At 41.4% G+C, this 21,522-nt stretch overlaps 1 protein-coding gene across 1 annotated transcript in view; it reads right to left on the minus strand.

The window, feature by feature from the left end:
- The window catches only part of ZNF512 (zinc finger protein 512), a 36,015-nt gene extending 28,842 nt beyond the window's left edge, over window positions 1–7,173 (minus strand). The window contains exons 1-2 of the mRNA XM_006880578.1: window positions 7,003–7,173; window positions 6,449–6,507 (exon numbers count right to left, since the gene is read on the minus strand). Of these exons, the coding sequence (XP_006880640.1) occupies window positions 6,449–6,507; window positions 7,003–7,032 (89 nt within the window). The 5' untranslated portion in view covers window positions 7,033–7,173. The remainder of the gene's footprint in view (window positions 1–6,448; window positions 6,508–7,002) is intronic.
- Window positions 7,174–21,522: the final 14,349 nt, after the last annotated feature.

Below are 21,522 nucleotides of genomic sequence, written 5' to 3' on the forward strand. Positions count from 1 at the left end.
GACTGTTATATGATCCAAGAAGCATTAAAAGATGGAAGGAGTATTCAGAGTCATTGTACCAAGAGGAATTGGCTAACACAGAAGAATTTTATGAAATAACGTATGAGCAAGAGCCTGTGGTAAGGGAGGAAGTTCAAGCTGCTCTGTAAGAACTGGCAAACAAGGCTCCAGGAATTGATGTCATACCAATTGACCTATTTCAACAGACTCTGCCTTGGATGTGCTAAGTTGCTGGAGGAAAACCACCTAGCCAACTGACTGGAAGAAACCTGTATTTGTTCTCATTCAAAAGAAAGGTGACCCAACAGAGTGAGGAAATTATCAAACAGTAGCATTAATATCACATGCAAGCAAGTTTCTGCTGAAAATGATCCAAAAACAACTAGAGCAACACGTCAACAGAAAACTGCCAGATGTCATCAACAACCTGTGTTATGCAGATGGCACAATCCTGCTTCCTGAAACTGAGGAGGATCTGAAGCACTTGATGCAGAAGGTCAAGGACTGCAGCCTTCAATACAGATTAAAGCTCAACATCAAGAAAACAAAGATTCTCAATAATGGGCCAACTGACACCATTAGTGCGGATGGTGAAGAGATTGAGATGGTTAACAGTTTTAGTTTGCTCGGCTCAACACTCTTGGTACCAGCAGCCAGGAAATCAAGAGATGAATTGCATTGGGAAAGTCAGCGGTCAGAAACTTCTCTGGAGTACTGAAGAGCAATGACGTCAGGCTGGAGACTAAGGTGCATCTGATCCGGGCTACAGTCTTTGCAATTGTGTGCAATACATTGGAGAGCTGGACAGTGACTAAGGATGATAGAAAGAAAACTGATGTTTTTGAGCTGTGGTGCTGGAGAAGAGTGTTGAATATACAATGGACTGCTAGGAGAATAAAAAGGTTTGTCCTGGAGGTGAAGCCGGACTGCTCCTTGGAGGAGCAAACAACAAACTATAGATCAGCACACATAATATGAAAATGTATGTTTATATAACTTATAAAAATTTTTATGTTATGTGCCGTTGAGCCACCTGAGACTCACAGTGACTCTATGTAGGACAGTCCTAAATCCTGCTCAGTCCTGTGCCAATTTCATTGTCTCTGACACACCTACCCCACTACCCCAGTCACTGAATCGATCCATTTCATAGAGAATCTTCCTCTCCTGCGCTGTCCCTCCAAACTCCCAAGCATGACATCTCTCTCCACGGACTGGTCCTTCCTTGTAACATGCCCAAAGTATGTCAAATGAAGCTTCAGAATCCTTGCCTCCAAGCAGCAGCCTCAGCCTGGCTTCACCCTCTCCAGGACAAACTTGTTGGTTCTCTTAGCAGAGAGAGAGAAAAAAAAAAAAGAAAAATCCAGTTGGTTGGCCAAGTAGCTGTCTTCCAAATTTCTTTGCAGATTATTGACCAGGGTCAGGGCTGCATCTCTTTGTTAAAATATGTCAACTGATATTTCATCAATTCCTGGGAGCCTTATGTCAATGTGTTCAGTGAAGTTTCTTCCTTACTTGGATCTTATTATAGGCTATTTCTTGGGATGATTCAGTGCTGACCAATTCTTTTTGATAGTCACACTTCAACCTTCTTTTATTGCTTCATGCATCACTCAATATCCTGCCCATAAAATCCTTCAGTATTGCCACTCCAAAGTTTAAATTTGTATTTACATTCTTTGAAATCTTAGGTTCACCTCTTATTCAATCAGCTTGTCATTTGGCTTTAGCTTCTCTGTTAAAGAGCAAGTTTCAGTTTCTTCTGACATTTTTTGTTTTCGTCGTTCTTTCCTGTCTTTACATACACACACACACACGCACGCGCACACACTTTTTTTTTCTGTGTGTGTGTGTGTACCGTCAAATCAGATCTGACTGGTACAGGAGGAAATTGTCCCTCCTTCTCTAGCAGAGCATCTGGTGGATATGAACCGCACACCTCTGGAACTGCAGTTTAAATGACCTCTTGCTTCTTCATGCATGACAACCTTGATGTCATCTCACAACTGCTTCAGTCCATAGTGTCCAATATAATAAACCTATTCTTGAGATTCTTTTATATTCAGGTAGGATAAACCCAACGTCATTCTGGCTTGCATCGACTTTTTTTTTTTAGTATTTTCTACCTTCACCTGGATGTGTGTCTTGGGAGCCTTAGTGTCCGCTAAAGGGGCCTCTGGCTTCTGGAAGAGAGGCCAGGATGGAATACTGGGGCGCTTTTGGCTTTCTTTTTTGCCACAAGTGGGTGTCGCAGAGCAGACTTGCCAGATGAATTGGGGGTCTCTGGCCTCAGAGGTTGCCAGCATTTGGGCATGCCAGAATGGTAAAATACTGAAGAGCCCTCAGGCCTGTGGCCCTTGGGCCTATTTTTCATTGCTTTTGTTCAAACACTGTTCTAGGTGGTATAGCTCTGGTCTGTCCACTTGCCCTACAGAGGCAACTTGTGGTTGCTGTGAAGCTGAACACTGTGACACTGATGTGTCAAATGCATTAATGTTACCCATGGTGGACAGTGTTTGGTGCCCCCCCCCAATGAAAACAAGCTTGGAAGAAGGAGTGGCATCCACTTCCATAAAAGCTTGTGTCCGGAAACCCTATGAACTTGGAGAAAGGATGAAAGTCACACAAATGTTGAGGACTTTTGTTCATAGGATTGCTATGAGTCACCTACGACTCAATGACACTTAACAACAACACTTTTACCTGGATCTTATGTATATGTATGTGATGGTCTGTACCACAGGCATTCAACTTTGAGGAGGAAGTTCTTCCTTAGCTACCCCAGTTTTAATATCTTTCAACTTAAGGGGTTCATCTTCTGGCACTTTATAGAACACTATTTCACTACTATGACGTTTTCAAGGGCCCATTATTTCAGAAATGGATGGCCAGCTCTTCTAGGTTTCTCTTAGTGTGGAATCTCTACTGAAACCTATTCTCCTTGAGAGACCCTGTGGGATCTAAAACACTGGCAGCATAGCTTCTAGAATCACAGCAACATGGAAGTCACCACAGGTGAACAGGACAAAGGTGGGGTGGGACTCTATCCAACTATGTATATTTTGTCAACAGTATGAATACCGTTCCTTTTTCATCATACAGGTACTGGCAGTACTGGACCTGTGAAGGCTGGGAAAAGATGAAGGTATGAAGGTATAACATTCAAGTCAGAACAGACCCATAGCTGGCCTTTCAGCAGGTTCTGAGAGGCTCTAAATCACATTGGAGAATGCTTATCTTTGTCTTGCGAGCAGCTAGTGGATTTGAACTGTCTTTCAAATAACAGCAGCTCATCTCCATAATCACTAGGTGACCAGAGTGTAGACTTGCTATTCTTAATTAGAACTCTCTGTATTACTTTTTGGCTAAGGCACAAATGCAAAGCTAGAATTAGCATTGCTGTTTATCTTTAGACAGATAACATTTTTATCTGCTTAACAGTCTCTTAAATCTTTCCGTACCCTCTACCATGACTAGCTGGCTATGTGGTTTCTTTGTCCTTGTTACTTGGTACATCTCAAGGAAACTCATCAAAATCTATGCTACAATTGTTCCCTGCTGAATCTCCACTCACAAATGAATGCCCTCCTACAGTTTCAAACAGCGATCCTCCCCTCATCAGATAGCATTTGTCCTTGGCAGGGCCTAATGTTGCTCTCTCAGTACTTTCCTTCACAGACACAAGATATTTCAAATCTGAACCAACCAACTGGGCATTTCCACAAGTGGAGAGCCATTTCAAGGGAAAACTTTTAAATGATAAGACTTAAAAACTATCTTCTAAACAATAGCAATGTTCAACAAGACAACACCAAATCCTGGTCCTGAAAGACCAGAACTCCCATGTACTATTGGCGGAACTGTAAAACAACACAACCACAATGGAAAGCAGTTTGTCACTTCCTTAGAAAATTGGGAACAGAAATACTACTTGCTTCAGCAATTTATCTACAAGGCATATATGCAGAAGAAAGAAGAGCTCTGACACAAATAAGATATATGTATACTCATGCTCACTGCAGCATTATTTACAACAGAAAAGAGATGGAAACAACCAAGTGCCCATCAACAAAAAAATGGATAAAGAAACTATGCAAACATTCTTCTAGGTCATATAGCCCTGGTCTGTCCACTTGCTGTGCAGAGAGGTAACTCGTGGTTGCTGTGAAGCTGAACACTGTGACACTGATGAGTCAAACGCGATAATGGTTACCCATGATGGACACTGTTTAGTGGAGCTCCCCAATTAAAACAAGCTTGGAAGCAGGAGTGGCATACACTTCCATAGTAGCTTCCTTCCGGAAACCCTATGGACCTAGAGAAAGGAGGAGTCACACAAGTGTTGAGGACTTTCGTTCATAGAATTGCCTACGACTCGACAGCTCTTAACCACAAAAAGTATTATCCTATACTAAAAAATGATCAAGAATTTTTAAACACTTGCACAACAAGGCTGAGGAAATTGTTGAGGAAATTGTGCCAAGTATCAAGAGTTAGCACAAAAAGACAATTCTGGTATAAGATTGTTATCATAAAACATTTCTTTGTCCCTTGGAGCAATTGCTGAAGACTCACATCCTTGGGTTAGCAGCACAACTCACCATACCAGCTCCTTCATTATAAAGCAGGAATTAGATGCTACTAAGCCACCAGCTACTCTGTGGGAGAAGGATGGGCAATCTCCTCCCTAGTGATTAACTGCCTCTAAAAAACCACCAGGGGGTCAGCTCTAGGTTGGTTCTGACTCAATGGTAAACAACAAGCCAGCCCTGATTTCTACATTTACAAGATAGTAAAAATTTATTTAAAAAAAAAGTTAAGGAAAAATTTATACACGGCTTAGATGATTTCCAACATTTAGTAAGAAGCTACAACTTTAAAAAAGGTACAATCAGACACTGTAATTCATTAATCAACTGTACTTGTTATAATACAAAATCTGTGCAAGTGATTCAAAGTATGAGTGAAATTTTGTATGATGGATAAATTTTTAAACAGAGAAATAAAAGAGAAACGTAAAATTATTTTTTATGATGGGGAACAATACCCAAAATGGAAGGTAAAATGGCTTCACAATTTGAAAAAGATAATGAATGTTATCAGTGTACAAACTGTTCAATGTGTGTGTTTTACTGTGTATATTCTTAATAAACTTTAAATTAAAATATATTAAAATATAAAAACTGCCATCTCAAATTAATAGCTACTTTGAGTGAAAACACTAAATGCTGTGCAAGTATCTACAGAATATAAAAACAAATTTAAGTTTAATATAAACTGTTCTTTATTTTTATATTAAAAAGAAATGGACTAATAAAATGCTTCTTTTGTTGTTGCTTTGAAAATGATACTTTAATGGAAGAAATTCTGGAAAAAAATTTTTAACAGAATAACGAAAAACTACCTTTTATGTATCAATTGCTTTTCATGTGTGCTATATCTTTATTCAAATCACAGATAACGCAAAAACAAAAACTCAACATAGTCAGTATAAAAAAATAAACATGTTTATAAGCCATGTAGATTTATTATACCCATTTTTTATCCATTCTCATGTTCATCAATGTCGTTGACTTATTTATGTTCCACTTTTTATTATGATCTGTACTTTTTAGTTTGTTATTGGTAATATTTCTTTCTCTTTTACATTTTGTGATTTCAGTAAAAGTTTACAAATTGGTTTTCCATTCAACAATTCAATCTATTTTTATTTTTTTGTAAACTACCTCTGAGATTTACACTGTCCCAGGAGACAGTCAACGAAGGGGGGGAATCAATTAAGAGAAAACAGGAGGTTTTCATGAAAATAAAGGAAGAGGTTTCCCTTTTAATTGTCCTTTCAGATTCTCTAGATTAGTTATGGCAAAATCTTTCTACCTTTCTGAAAAATATGTATATTACGGAGATTTCCTCAAGGATATGGGGGACTTTTTTTTTTTAAATGCAGTCATCAAAAACCCTAAACCCCCTACCTCTCAGCTTCTTGGCAGATTAGCATAACTAGAGTATACCAGCCATAAATATTCTGTATTAGAAAAGTAGCCATTTTATCTCTAACACGAATGTAAAAGTCAAGATTTTGCAATTTTTTTAGCAGAAAGTCAATGATAAATCACATTCTGGTTTAAAGATTATTCTATAGTAAAACTTCCTCTTCTATTTTTGTGAAGATGTTTTCTGGGTTGAATTTTGTCTTCAGTAATTTACAACCAAGAGCCAGCAGCCACAGGTGGCTATACAAATTTAAGTTAATGGAATGTGACTAAAATCTAAAATCCCGTTTGTCAGTTACACTAGCCACAATGGAAGGGCTCAAAAGTCCTTTGTAAAAAAAAGTGGCTACCTTTTTAAACTGTTTCACTCACAGAACATTTTCATCATCACAGTAAGTTCTACTGAACAATGCTTCCAACACAATTATATATGGACTTCAGAAAGCCTCACTTACTTCTTAGCTCCCACGGTCCTCTTGCTCCTCTGTTGTTTAAAGGATGTGCGTCCCGAAGTCTAACAAATCACAAGTACATGAGTAAGTGCGAGAGACCTCAGAATCATGACCACAAAAAGGCCAATCGCCCACGAAACTCTCCCGGAGCAACTATCTCAAACGGGGAAAGGCAATACTTTTTAAGAAAACTGTACCGGTTTTCTACACCTTAAAGGGACCTAAGAATAGCAAAGCCTTCATCTCGCCCATTCTCGAAGGCCTATCATTACGGTTCGGAAAGGGAGGCTAAGCGATGTGGGCGGCACTGGGAAGACGGGAGCAATAAAACTAACAGTAATCTGGCGAGAAAGTAGGTGCGAGGATTTCGGGGGCAGGCAGGGGAAAGTGGGTACAGAGAAAAACGGGGTAGGTGGGTAGGAACTCGAAGGGTGGGGCCTATGATGGATTCGGATAAAACCCAACTCTGGACAAGGGACAAAAGCGAGACGGGGACCGCGTGTTCCGCGCTCGATAGCGCTACCCCTAAAGCACAATGGTCAAGCCAAGAAACTCACAACGGGCACTGCAGCGAGTCTGGAAGTCATCGTTCCCACTCCACGCCTAACAAATTCACCCAGGGCCTCGGGCCAGACCAACGCCACTTCCGCTCCCCTCGCTCCCGGATGTGGACCCTCGCTCACGGAGCTCCGCGCTGAACATCTACTTCCGCCTCGCCGCTTCTGACGGGGGCTGCAGCCGGATTAAGTCACCTGACGGGACCTCCCTCCCTTTCCTCTGAGACCCCGCCTAGGGGAGAAATGTCCTCCTGCGATCCTGGAAACTGTAGGTGGGACTTCAGACAAAGGGGAGGAGTGGGAACCCCGCCCTCTCGTTCCCTCTGTTTGTGCGACCCTTAATGTGTCCCCCCCCTCCCCCGACCCTCACTTCTCTACCCAGCAAGAGGAGTGATGTTGCCAATGCACATCAATAGCCCCTTTAATTATTGACGTTTTGTTAATCGTACAGAAATTACATAGCCGTGCCACCCAAGCAGGAGGACATAAAAGTCCTTACTTCGGTGGTGGTATTGTTATTAAAGTGATATCTAGACATATAGGACTCATAGACACCCCATGATATATAGCTCAGAATACTGCCCTATCCTGTGCCGACCGTATCATCCCTAGCACATTTGAATCCATTGACACTGCATCATGCAACAATCCATCTCGTCAAAGATCTTCCTTTCCTTCGTTGATCCTCTACCTTTCCAAGCATGATGACGTTTTCTGAGGAACAGCCTCTCCTAATGCTTCATCAACTGTGCCTCCAAGGAACATTCTGGTGAACATCAGTATCCGTTTGTTCTTTGACAGACCATGGTTCCACTGCCAAGATTCAGCACTCTTCTCCAACACCACAGTCAAATGCATCGATTCTTCTGTCATCCTTATTCATTGACCAGCATTCAGATTCATAGCAGGTGACTGGAAAGATGGTGGGCTGGATCAGGCACACCTTAATCTTTAGACTGACATCATTGTTCTTCAAGAATTGGAGTGATCCCTGACAGCGAGTTTCCCAATGCTCTACATCTCCTGATTTCCTGACTGCTGGTACTAAGGATCTTGATCATGGATCCAACCAAGATGAAATCATTGACAATTTCAGTCTTTTCTCCATCTATAATAATGTTTCCTTTTGATCCAGTGCTGAGGATTTTTGTTTACTTGATATTGAGATGTAATCCAAATTGTGGTCCTTGATCCTCTGCAGCAAGCACTTCAGATACTCCTCACTTTAAGCAAACAAGGTAGTATCATTTTCATACCACACTTTGTTAATAAGCCTTCCTCCAGTCCTGATGCCACACTCTTCATCATAAAGTTCTTCAAGAGTGATGCCACACTTCCTAATGTACTTCATAATTTGCTCAGCATACAGATTGAATAAATATGGAGAAAGGAGACAGCCCCGATACACACCCTTCCTCATTTTAAAACATACAGTGTTTCCTTACTTTATTTGGACAAGAGCATTTTGATCTAGGTATGTTGTTGTGTTGTTGATTGCCGTTGAGTTGCACACTACTCATAGCGATTCTATAAACAAAAGATCTGAGGCCTTTCTATAACTATCATTTCTCCAAGTTCATAGAGTTTCCAGAGGCATGTGGTTTAGGAAGTGGATGCCATTCCGGCTTCCAAACCTGTCTTAAAACTAGGAGCTCCAATGCACACCCATGTTTATTGTGTCTTTGTTCACAATAGCAAAGAGCTGGAAACAACCCAAGTACCCATTAACAAAAGAATGGATAGAGAAGCTCTGGTATATCCACACAATGGAATAATATGCAGCATTGAAAAACAAGGAACTCATGAAATATTATTCAAAATGGATGACCCTGGAGGACATTATGCTGAGTGAAATATGTCAGTCACAAAAGGACAAATATTGCAAAGGACCACTGCTGTAAAATGGGACTGACATCAGGGTTGAGGGAAGACAGAAAAAGAGGGGAGCAATGATGTATATTGCCTTGAAACAGATGAGGGAGAGAACTGTTTAAAAAAGCCATATGAATGGGTATTCTTGTCATTACATAAGTCCAGAGTGAAGGCTGCAAATCTATCTAGGAGAGAGTACAGAGCACTCCTTAAAAACAAGGATGGTGAAACTTCATCTCACATACTTTGGACATGTTGTCAGGAGGGATCAGTCTTTGGAAAAAGACAACATATTGGAAAAAAGTAGAGGGTCAGAGAAAGAAGATGAAGACTTTCAGTGACATAGATTGACACAGTGACTGGAGCAGTTTGTGGATTCAACAGTTCAAGTTTTTTCTTCTGTTTTATGAAAAGTTTATCTTTGATACAAGAGCAAAATATCTTAAGTTTTGGGAAAGTGACGGGAGAGGGATTACATAACAATGAAAAAGATTTTAAGGAGAAGAGTGAATGGGGGAGGGGGTGGGTAGAGAGAAAAGTGCAACAGTGAATGACTGGAAACCCTAAGTCTCTGTAAACTTTCATTAAAACTTTAAAAAAAAGAAAAAATAATTTTAAAATGGTGACTATTAAACCTGGCTCACCCTTAGGCAATTTCTATGAAACTAAGTTTAAAAATTAAAGAAATAAAAGTCTAAAACATTAAAAAAAAAAAAAAACAACCAAAAAAACTAAGCGCTCCACCAGACACTGTACACCATGGGCAGGCATTCTGGCATTTGAGATCTCAGTGGTACAAGGTTCAGTATCACAGCAAACCCAGATTTCCTCAGCATAGCAAATTGACAGAAGAGTGCTGTACAATTTAGAAGAATGTTCTTCCAAAATATACTAACAAGGGATTAAAATAGAATCCCCTGGGCCCAACTTTTAAATACAAGGGAAATCCAGGAGGTCTTGTTGACTCTAAACAAGAGGCTTAAATTAAAGAAAAAAATCAAAAAACTAACAACAAACCAACAACAGCAAAAACCCCAAACAACCAAACATTCCACAATGACCCTCAACCAAAACAAGAGAGCCCAGCTTAGAGAGTCCAGTCGCTTCATCCAGTCTTCAAAATGGAGATAAGGGCTTGGCCTTAAATGCAGGTGTCCTCCTAGAGGTCTTGTTGACTTTAAACAAGAGGCTTAAATAGGTATACATCTAGGTATAGATTTCATATAAGGTACAATTAAGTGTTCTGGAATTCCCATTCTTGTCAAGGTTTACCATAGTTTGTTAAGATCGACACAGTCAAATGCTTTTACAGTTAATAAAACACAAGGAGATATTCTTCTGATATTCTCTGCTTTCAACCAAGATCCATCTGATATCAGTAATAATATCCTTGGTGCCACTGATTCTTCGAAACCAAGCTTGAACATCTGACAGTTCTCTATGTAATGTTCTACACATATAGGGATGATCTTCAATACTATTTTGGTTGCATGTTATTTTAATGACATTGTTTGATAAAGTTCACATTCTGTTGGATCACCTTTCTTGGGAATGGGAACAAATAGGATTTCTTCTAGTACTTTGGCCATGTAGCTGTCTTCACAGGTGAGGGTACATGAATTGGAGGACCCAAATAATCAGGAAAGAACCCAGGAGATTGAAGAACTGAGTGAAACCACAGGGAAAGGAAGGATGAGAGAAAACTTCATTTCCTAGCTTCTGGACCCCAAACTCAACACATTTCTGATTTTTCTTTTATTTGAGTAACCCATAAAGCCTTCAACAAACTCTTATCTGAGCCTTTCATGAGGGGTGCTTGATTCTCTCCTTAAGAGGACCACTTTGGGTTTATTGTGGAGGAACAGTAATTGATTCTTGACCAGTGCTAGTCTTTGGAAAATCTTCATTGCACATGGGAAGCACTAGATAGCTTACCATGAGGATGAGAGCAGGGTGACCACAATAGAGTAAATAAATGAGTGCGGCCATTAGCCAGCAAGGAAAACTTTATTAAAGCAAAGAGCACCCACCTACCTGATTAGTTAACATTAAGCATGCAGTGCTGGTAGAAAGACAGTTAAAGACAGGAAAGAAAGGAAGATGCTCTGAGAGAGAGAACAGCAGTGGTGGCAGAAAAGACAGTTAAAGGAAGAAAAGAGAAAAAAAGTGCTCTGGAAGAGATGAGCATGACATCCTCTACCGCAAGATGAAGGGAAATGACCTTTCCCACCTCCTCAACTTTTGTTATATTAACTTGAAGTTTCCTACTCCAAATCTCAGAAGACTGGCCCCTTTGGTGAGATTCCATTGGGTCTTACTAAAAATTGTTGAATTATGGCCATCACTGAGGTCATGGTTCCACTTTCTGCTTCCTTAACTGCTATTTGTCCTGCCTACCATGTTCCCTTTACATCGGCCAAGTAATATTAATTAGATCCTTGCTTTAACATTCTCTCTGCCCAGCCTATCTTTATTTCTGTCTGACTTAACCTGATCTGGCCCTAACAGTTCATGTAGAGGGAGAGGGACTGCTATGGATTCTGTCAGAATGACTGTGAGAACAGGTAATCTTAGAAGCCTGGGATGGCTTCTCTTAGAGGGACTTCAGGGACACCTTTCAGAGGTATGATGATGGCTCTTAGAGGAATGGCTCCATGAACTTGTCTGGCTTTGCCTTGTCTACAGTCTTCTGCCCAGTAGAAACCATAGTTCTATGCACTGTATGGAATGCCTTCTTTAGATCCTGGAGAAGCAGCTGTATAAATGTCCATTGGGAGGATCTCTTGGGTTTTCTCTTGAAACAAACCATCCGAGCTGCTCTAATCCTTTTCCTTCTTGACTGTGTTGATAACTCTCTAGAGGAACTCGGCATTAGGGCTCCACTAGTTTGTGTTATAATCTCTTTAGTGATTCTCTTTATGGGATCATTTGTATCAGGAGTCTTTTGAGGTCTCTCAACAGCCCATTTTTTGTCTAGACTGTTTTCAGAAGGACGCTATAGGTGAGCTGGAGTCCATTCCTTGCTGCCAAACTTTCTGATTTCTGCAGTTATTACTGAATCAGGGCTGCCACGTTTCATTTGCCTGAAGTGAGCTTATAAGGGGGTAGGAGACTGGAAGGGCCCAGATTAGAAATCTATTGTGGGAGTAGGACTTTTGGATGCTCCAGAATAGATGGTAGCTTTACTTTGGGATGGTAATACAGAATGATTTCTTGTGATTAGTCTACCCCTTCCATGATACTTTGGAATTTGGGATTTCCCCCCATGTTTCAACCAAAAGCCGAGCTGCACGTCAACCTCAGCATGTCCATCAGGAGTGCTTATGAGGTGGAGCTGTAGATAGATCAGAAGGTAAGATCCAAATGTGGTCTTTAATTTATGACAACACTTAATTGCTGAACACCGGCCACACTGTAGGCAGAAAGGGTATTTTAGTACCAGTCCTGACCCTAGAGGTGGAGGCACATTAGGGAGTAGTTGACTCTCTTAGAGTTTCCTTGCTAGTTTGAAGTGTAGATCTTGGAGGAGCTGGTAGTCTTTTGAGAAGCCAGTCTTAGCTTATGGCTCAGAAACGCTTGTCTGAATCCCCCTGTGAGATTTCACTCTGATCCAGTGGAACAGAATCTTTCCTAGTAAAAAGTGTTGCGAAGGAAGGCTCTGACGTTACTGAGGCAGGAATCTGGACCCCTGTATGTGAGGCAGACAGGTGTGGAATGACTTCCTGCCCTGTCTCCCTGACCCTCGTGTTTGTTTTCTTTCTTCTTACTCTAATCCTAGAGTACTGTTGTATTATGGAAGAGGCGGAGCTCCGTGTCCACATCCTTAGGGCCATGCTTTGCTCATGACCACGGCAGGAAGTATGTCTCTGAATGTAATTTTTGATCACCGAAGACTGACAACTAGTGCCATGACCATTTTCTAGTAGGTTCTGGGGACATTTTACCAGTTCTGCTGGAACCCCAAAAACTGTCTGAGCGGATTGGCGGGTAGTGGCTGTGATTCTTTCTGCTGGAGTTCTTTGAGAACAAAGTTTCTTTTGCATAGCGGCTCCTAACACATCCCCCAGCGTCACCATACTGGAGAGATATTTTCTAGGGAGTCGCTGTTTCCAGGCACGACTCTCCCAGACATTTTGTTGTCTGCCGAGGATGAACTCACTTGCCCTCTTATAGCACCAGATCCTACCTGGGAAATCCTAGACGGTAATGTCTAGCTGCGTGGTGGACATGGGCACTGGCTCCGATGACTGTATTTCCCCTGGAGTGAGCTGAAGGCCTGATGGCGATCCAAAACAACTATCATTTTGAGCTTGTGGACATAAATTTGACAATTTGACTTCACAGATTTGACATCTGGAGAACAAGGCTCTGCTAAATACACCACAGATTTATGCCTGAAGCACGAGGTAAATTTAGAACCCACAACTTGTGTTTGAGGCTCTGATTTCAACTCCAGAGATGATTCATGTTCAAAGCATGTTTCTGGTGCAAATGCCACAGATTTCATACCATGCTGCTTGAGATCTGAGAGAAACTCCTCAGAATTCACCCCTACAAGATGTGGCCCCAGGTTTAACCACACATTTTTTACTTTTTGAAAACTTGGCTCTACTATAGTCACTGCAGATTTCAAGTCCAGTACCTCAAAGCCTGAGATTAATTTAACAGAATCACCACAAGAAAACAATGGCTCTTTGTTCATCTCCAAAGATTGTGTATCTTCAAGTAGTGGCTCTGGTGACAATGTGGCAGGTTTTACATCCTGTAACTGAAGGACTTGCTGCTGTGACCCAAGATGCCTGTCCAAAGAATAGTCTCATGGAAATTTTGTTCCTGGAGTCAACCTAGAAGAGTTTGTATCTTGGAAATGTGGCTTGATTATGTACCTTGATATTATTTTTTATTAATGATTTTGTAATGCAACATACATGTTTTTTACAGCATATTCTTTCCACTTAATTACACACCCCCCCCCCATTCATTCACTGTTGCACCTTTTCCTTGCTGCCCACTCCTTCCCCTGAGATTCTTTGACTGAATTCAAAGGATTTCATGCATTGCCTCCGTGGCTCTGGGTGGAACTTTCTAAAATTCATACATTTAAGTTTTGACTTTAAATTCACACCTTGTATCTTTGGTCCAGAGTCGATCTTTACAGATGTTGTGCATTGAAACTTTGCCCCTGGGATCAATTCAGCCTTGACATCTTAGAAATTTTGTGCAAGGTTAGACTCAATAGATTTCCTATCTTGATGCTCTCTGACCTTGGATTTAACTTGGAAGGTATCATGCGTTGGAATTTTGCTTCTGAAGTCAATGAAGTAAAAATATATTTTACACCTGGAGAAAGTGGTTCAGGTTCATACCTCATAGAATTTTTACATTGCAATTTTGATCCTAGATTCAACTCAGAAGGGTGACAGACTCTGCAAATTGACCAGAGTTATTATACCTAGATACTGTGACTCTCGGCTCATTTAAAGATTTGTTGTTGTTGTTGTTGTTGTTATGTGCCTTCGAGTCGCTTGTGACTCGTAGCGACCCTATGTACAACAGCCCTAAACTCTGCGCTGTCCTGTGCCAGTCGCACCGTCTCTGACACACCCATCCCGATTACCCCAGTCACTAAATCAATCCACCTCATAGGGGGCCTTCCCCTTCTGCGCTGTCCCTCCACCCTAACAAGCATGATGTCCCTCTCCAGGGACCTGTCCCTCCTTGCAACATGTCCAAAGTATGTCAGAAAGAGCCTTAGAATCCTTGCCTCCAAGGAGCAGCCCGGTTTGACTCTTTCCAGGATGAATCTGTTTGTTTTCCTAGCAGTCCATGGTACACTCGATATACTTCTCCAGCACCACAGCTCAAAGGCATCAATTCTCCTTCTATCCTCCTTAGTCATTGTCCAACTCTCTGATGCATAACAAGTGATAGCAAAGACCATGGCCCGTATTAGGCGCACCTTCGTCTCCAAAGAGACACCATTGCTCTTCAGTACTTTGGAGAGGTCCCTAAAGCAGACTTTCCCATGGCAATACATCTTCTAATTTCCTGGCTGCTGGTGCTGAGAGTGTTGACTATGGAGCCAAGCAAACTGAAGCTGGGAACAATCTCAATCTCTTCACCATCCATCCTGATGCTGCCAGTTGGCCCAGTGGTGAGAATCTTTGTCTTCTTGACATTGAGCCTCAGTCCATACTGAAGGCTGCAGTCCTTCGCCCTCTGCAGCAAGTGCTTCAGGTCCTCCTCAGTTTCAGCAAGCAGGGTTGTGTCATCTGCATAACGCAGATTGTTGATAGATCTTCCACCAATCATGATGCCGCATTTCTCCTCATAGAGCCCAGCCTTCCGGATAATCTGTTCTGCATATAGGTTGAAAAGGTATGGAGATAGGATGTATCCCTGGCATATGCCCTTCCCAATTTTGAACCATGCAGTGTTCTCTTGCTCTGTTCTGATGACTGCCTCCTGGTCCAAGTATAGGTTTTGCATTAGAATGATCAATTGTTCTGGAATTCCCATTCTTCTCAGAGTCAGCCACACAGTCAAACGCCTTTACATAGTCAATGAAACACAGATAGACATTCCTCTGGTATTCTCTGCTTTCAGCTAAGATCCAGCTAACGTCAGCTATAATATCCCTAGTACCACGATCCCTTATAAACCCAGCCTGGACTTCTGGCAGTTCTCTGCTGATGTGCTGTTCCAGTCGTTTTTGTATAATCTTCAGTAGAATCTTGCTTGCATGTGAAATCGATGATACTGTTGTATAGTTTCCACCCTCTGTTGGGTCACCTTTCTTTGGATTTTGAAAATTTGGTTCAGGGTTGAACCTCACAGGCATTTCACTTTGAATTACTCTCCCTGAATTCAACAAAGAAGTATTGATACCTTTTATAATTGAACTTGATTCAGATTATTTCAAAACTTGCAAATATGGTTTTGGGTTCCACCCAGTATAATGTAAACATTGAAGTTTTGGTTTTGAAACAAACTTGGAAAAAATCCCTTGTTGTAAATGTGGCCCAAAGCAGGGCACATGAGAATTTATACCTAGAGGCTCTGTTCTAGGATTCAGCTCACTTTGCAGTGGTGACCCAGTGTTAGACGGTATCACGTTGATACACTGGGTTCACATTAGAGGGATTCCCACCTAGCAATTTAGGATCCTACTTAAATCCCAACCATTTCTTATCTGGAGATTTTGTGTCTGTGCACATTCTAGGAGCTCTTACCCCTTACTCTGGACCTGAGTTCAATTTATAAGATTTTTTACCTTGATACAGTTTTCCAATTCCAAATAGAGAAGGTATCACTCTGTGACACTTTGAATCCAAGCCAAATTCAGTGGGTTTCCCCACCTGGGATTCTGAGTCATTGACTTGTGTAAATCTCACCTTTTCAAGATTCATCACTTCAGAAGATTTTACACCTTGCATCTTTGTCTCAGGGTTGAATTCCAGAGTTTCCACCCCGTGGAGTTGTGTTCCTTGTGTCAACATAGACAACTTACTCTCTTGTAACTGTGAGGCTGAATTGGACCCCAGAAATTTCATATCTCATTCCTTTGAATCCAGAGTAAATTGAAAAGATTTCCCAAGTTACCACTTTGGACCAGGGATAAACTCAATATGTTTTCCATCTTGGTTTTCATGTGTTAATGCAAAAGAAGTTACAGATTGTAATTTTGGAACAAGTTTTACCACAGATTTCAAACCTCAAAACTGTGATGTCAAGTCAGATTTCTCACGTTGTTACATGAGTCCAGGACTGGAATCCACAGATCTTACACATTGATGCTTCCACCCCAAGGTTAAATAGGAAGGATTCTCATCTTGTAATGTTCTACTGGAATTCAATTTCATTTCTTGAAGCTTTGTTCTTGGGCTTGACTCAGATTTCATATTCTGAAAATGTGCTCAGAACTGAAACCCATTGCTGTCCCCAGGATTGATTTAGAATATTTCACATCTTGTAATTGTGTACCTGAAACCAACTCAGAAGATGTAACACTTTGTGTCTGCAGTTCAGAGTTGACCTCCGCTGACTTCATACCTAGAAACTTATACCCCAGGGTCATATCAAAAGATTTATCATGCCTCCACCACAGCAGCCATAAAAGTGCAGCAGCCATGGCTGTGTACTATAGCCGTGGACCTCAACAAGGGCCATAAAGTCAGCAAGAATGTGAGCAATTTGAGGCACAGCTGCCACCGCAGGCGCCTCACCAAAAACAAGTTTGTGTGGGACATGATCCGGGAGGTGTGTGGCTTCGCACCTTACGAGACTTGCGTTATGGAGCTGCTCAAGGTCCCTCAAGTTCAGCAAGGAAAGGGTGTGGACACACATCTGTGCCAAGAGGAAGCAAGAAGAACTCAGCAATGTCCTGGACGACATTTGACAATGTCCTGGATGACAAAGGAAGGAAGCTGCCAAGAAGGACTGAGTATACCCCACTCTCCCCTAAAGCCCTCGACCATCTGATGTAATAAAGTGTAATAAACAAACAAAAAAGGGATTTATCGCCTTGAAACTTGAGACCAGATTTGAATTCTGCAGATTTTAGACCATACCGTTTGACTTGAAATTTCTGAAGATTGCACACTCTGCAAATGGAATCAAGAGATTTTACACCTTGCTCTCCCATGATCATCTGAGAAGATTGTACTTCTTGCAATTGTAGAACTGAGTTGATCTCTACCGATTTCATTCTCTGAAGTTTTGACCCCAAGGCAGATTCAGAAGATTTCCCAATTGGTAACGATGACCCAAGTTTGAAGTCCACAGATTTTACGTCTTGAAACTGTGTCCCTGACAAACCCAGAAAACTTCTCTCCTTGGCAATATGGCTGACAGTTGAACTCCACTGATTTCACACTTTGGGGTTTTGGTCCTGAGGTTCTCTCTTTAGGAGATTTTACAGCTGGTACATGGGATCCAGGCCAGGATTCTGAATGTTTCACATCTAGAAGGCTTGACTCTGAGGTCCCTTCAGAAGGCTTGACACCTTGCAACAGTGGCTCAGAGCTAAAGTCCGTAGACTTCACACCTTGAATCTTTATTCTGTGAATCAATTCAGAAAAGTTTGCATTTTGCCTCTGTAAACGAGTTTGGCTTCATTTTGGATTGTGGAACTCAGTCTCTGAGTGTATTTGATAAGATTTCATACCTTAAAAAAAAATAAAAAAGATTTCATACCTTGAATTTCTGTCTGAAGAGTTAATGTAGTTGATTTCATACTTTTAAAGGGTGATAGTGGGTTCACTTCTGCACTTTTCTCACTCAGCACTTGTGACCTTTGTTTTATAACTTCAAATTTCAGTTCTTGTGATTGCGGCCCTGGAAACAATTCAGACAATTTAAAATCTTGTGAATATGACCCAGGTTTGAATGGCATAGATTTTATACCACAAACCTTTGTCTTTCATGTCAGGTCACACGATTTCATAGGTCTGAATTGTAGATCACAGATTTGGCATCTTGATGTTGTGCCTCATGATTTATCATGATCAATTTCACACCTTCAAAACTCTGAAACTCTGGTGCTGGCATCCTTTGAATATATACCATGCTTTCAAGCTCTGACTCTTGGTTTACCTCCAAGGTTTTCACACTTTTAAACTATGGTTCTGAAGATGTCTCCAAATTTTTACCTCTTTGAAGCTGTGGTCCTGGAAACAACTCAGGGGTCTTTATGCTTTGCCCTAGTGGGTTAGAGCTGAACTTCATATCTTTTCACCTTGCAGGTTTGATCCTGGCATCAAGTCAGAGAATGTCATCTCTCTTATGTAACACGGCTTCAAGTCCACAGATTTGATATTTTGAAATTGTGACCCAGTTTTCATCACTGGAGATTTCCTGCTTTGGAACCCTGGTCCTGGTATCCACTGGGCTGACCTCATAATTCCAAGCTCTGGCTCTTGGTTTAGCTACAAACTTTTCACATCTGGAGACTGCTACATTGAGGGAGGCTCCAGCGTTTACATTTTTCTGCAACTGTGGCTCTGGGGTTTCCATGTTCTGCAACTGTATTGGCCCAGCTCTTTATGTTGTAGTGGTGTGGTTGAGTTCGAAATTTCCCTTTTTTGTGACTGGAGTCCTGAAGACAACTCAGGAGTTTCCATCTTGAGATTTTAGCCCTAGAATAAATTCACTTCACTTCACATCTCTCAACTTTAGTATAGCTTTTAACTCTGCCGTTTTAACATCTGGAGATTGTAATCCTCCAGATAAGTCTATAGATTGTGCACTTTGAAACTCTGATCCTGGGATCCACTGCACAGATGTCTCACTTTTAAGCTCTAACTCTTGGCTTACCGCCATGACTTTTCTGCCTTGAAGCAGAGGTCCTGAAGTTGTCTCCAAAGGTTTCCCTTGATGGGTTTGTGGTCTTATGGTCAATTGAGCAGATTTTATGTTTTTCAACTGTGGTTCATTACTGAGTGCTTTAGGTTTTGTGTCTGGTTTGGGAGTCACTGCTAATAATTCCATACATTTCAGCTGTTGTTGTTGTTGGTAGGTGCCATCAAGTCAAGTAAAACTCATAATGACCCTATGAACAAAAGATCTGAACCTAGTTCTGTCCTGCGCCATCCTCAGATTCCTGATACACAAGAGCCCATTGATGCAATCACTTTGTTCATCTATTTGGTTGAAGGCTTTCCTCTCCACCACCAACCCTCCACCCTTCCCAGCATCATGTCCCTCTCCAAGGAATAGCACCTCCTAGCAATATGACCAGAGTATGTGAAGCAAAGCCTCATCATTCTTGCATCCAAAGAGCACTCCAGCTGCACTCTTGCCAAGACGTATCTATTCGTTTTCTTGGCCATCCATGGGAAGTTCAGTGCTCTCCTCCAACATCACAGCTCAAAGGCATCAATTCTTATCCAGTCACCCTTATTCATTGTCCAGTCTTGGATGTATAGCTGGTAGTCAGAAAGACAATGGCTTGAATCAGATGCACCTGAGTCTTCAAACTGACATCACTACTTCTCAATAATTTGGAAAGGTCCCTAACTGCAGATTTTCCTACTGAAATGTGTCTCCTTGTTTCCTGACTGCTCCTACCAAGGGTGTTAATTGTAGATCCAAGCAAAATGAAGCTGTTGATAGTTTAAATCTCCTATCCATCCATAATAACACTGCCCATTCATCCAGTGGTAGGAATCTTTGTTTTCTTGATATTGATATGCAATCCATACTGAAGGCTGCATTCCATGATCTTCTGAAACAAGTGCTTCAAATTCTTCTCACTTTCAGCATGTAAGATCTCGTGGATGGACCTTGGTATTTGAAATTTGGTCTGGTCCTACCTGTGAGTGAGTCTTTAGCTTGGTGAAGGTTGGATCCTGGTGGATAAGTGTTTGTGATTTACTTGACAGCCAGGGTAAACTGTTTGGACCTTGCTGCTGTAGCTCAGACAATCTTAAACCTTTAAATATTGACTCTGGAATTAACTCCAAGGACATTGAACCATTTGATTCAGGTACTTTTCTTGATTGTTCTAAATTCATATTTGGTTGATCTGGTGGGACTATTAAAGATTTCTCACCCTCCTGTTCTGGTGGAGGAGTTACATCCACACCTGCCATTCCTAGAAACTGTCTCCCTTCAGCGTAAATGCAGGAATTTTTTTCCCCTTGAAAGACATCTTGTCTTCTGGTTTTCTTCACACATTTTACCAGTTCTGCATCTGGGATGAACTCTGCCATTGTTGAACCTGAAGTCAACGTCACAGATTTGGCATTTTTTTTGAGAGATCCTGAGGCCATGTCTGTATTTTCCACACCCTCTATCGGTGCCTCTAGGGTCACTTTCTCAGAGCCTAAGTCTTGGAACTTGGACTCTGGAGTCCACTTCACAGGTTTCACATCGTTAAATTGTGATCCTCGGATCAATTTTGAAGAGTTTATGCCTTGGAACTGCGGTCCTCTGACCAACTCAGAACATTATGTTTGTGACTCTGAGGCTGATTTATTAAAAACTGGTAGTTGCTTGGCCTCTTCATATTTGACATCTTAAAACAATGGCTGTGGTACTAACATGTCAGGCTTTCCCTCTTGCCCCTCTGCTCCTTGGATCAACTCCATAGATGTAGCCCCTTGCATTTCTGACTCTGGAGTCAATTGAACAAATTTCACATCTTGTCGTTGTGGCCCTAAATTTAACCCTGTAGAGTTTACATCTTAAACTTGCATCCCCTGGGGTCATAGTCTCCAATTGGACATCTTGTAAGCGTGGTTCTGGTTTAAGGCCCGTGTGTTTTATGCCCTGAAGCCCAAGAGAAATCTCTGCTACTCTGGAATCTGGCAGACTGGGCCCTAGTTTCACTTCTTCAGAATCCATACTCTGAAATATCGGTTGTGGGATGTGTTCCCTAATTTTGAGATCTTGAAGGATTAGTCCTGGGGTCAATTCTGAAAACTTGACATCCCTCTGCCCTAACTTTATTTTGTCAGGTTTCCTACTTTGTATTTGTTGTTATTTAGTCAATTTCACAGATTTCCCTCTATGAAATGATGATTCTTGTGTAGACAGAACGAATTGTGGATATTTAACTTGTGGCCTTTGGCCTAACTGCACAGATGACTCTGCTACTAACCCTTGTAGTGGAGAACCTTAGTTCACCCGATTTTACACAGTGATGTA

Source organism: Elephantulus edwardii, unplaced genomic scaffold (genome assembly GCF_000299155.1).
Source record: "Elephantulus edwardii isolate Elephantulus edwardi_28Jun2011 unplaced genomic scaffold, EleEdw1.0 scaffold00009, whole genome shotgun sequence".
NCBI classification, from domain to species: domain Eukaryota; kingdom Metazoa; phylum Chordata; class Mammalia; order Macroscelidea; family Macroscelididae; genus Elephantulus; species Elephantulus edwardii.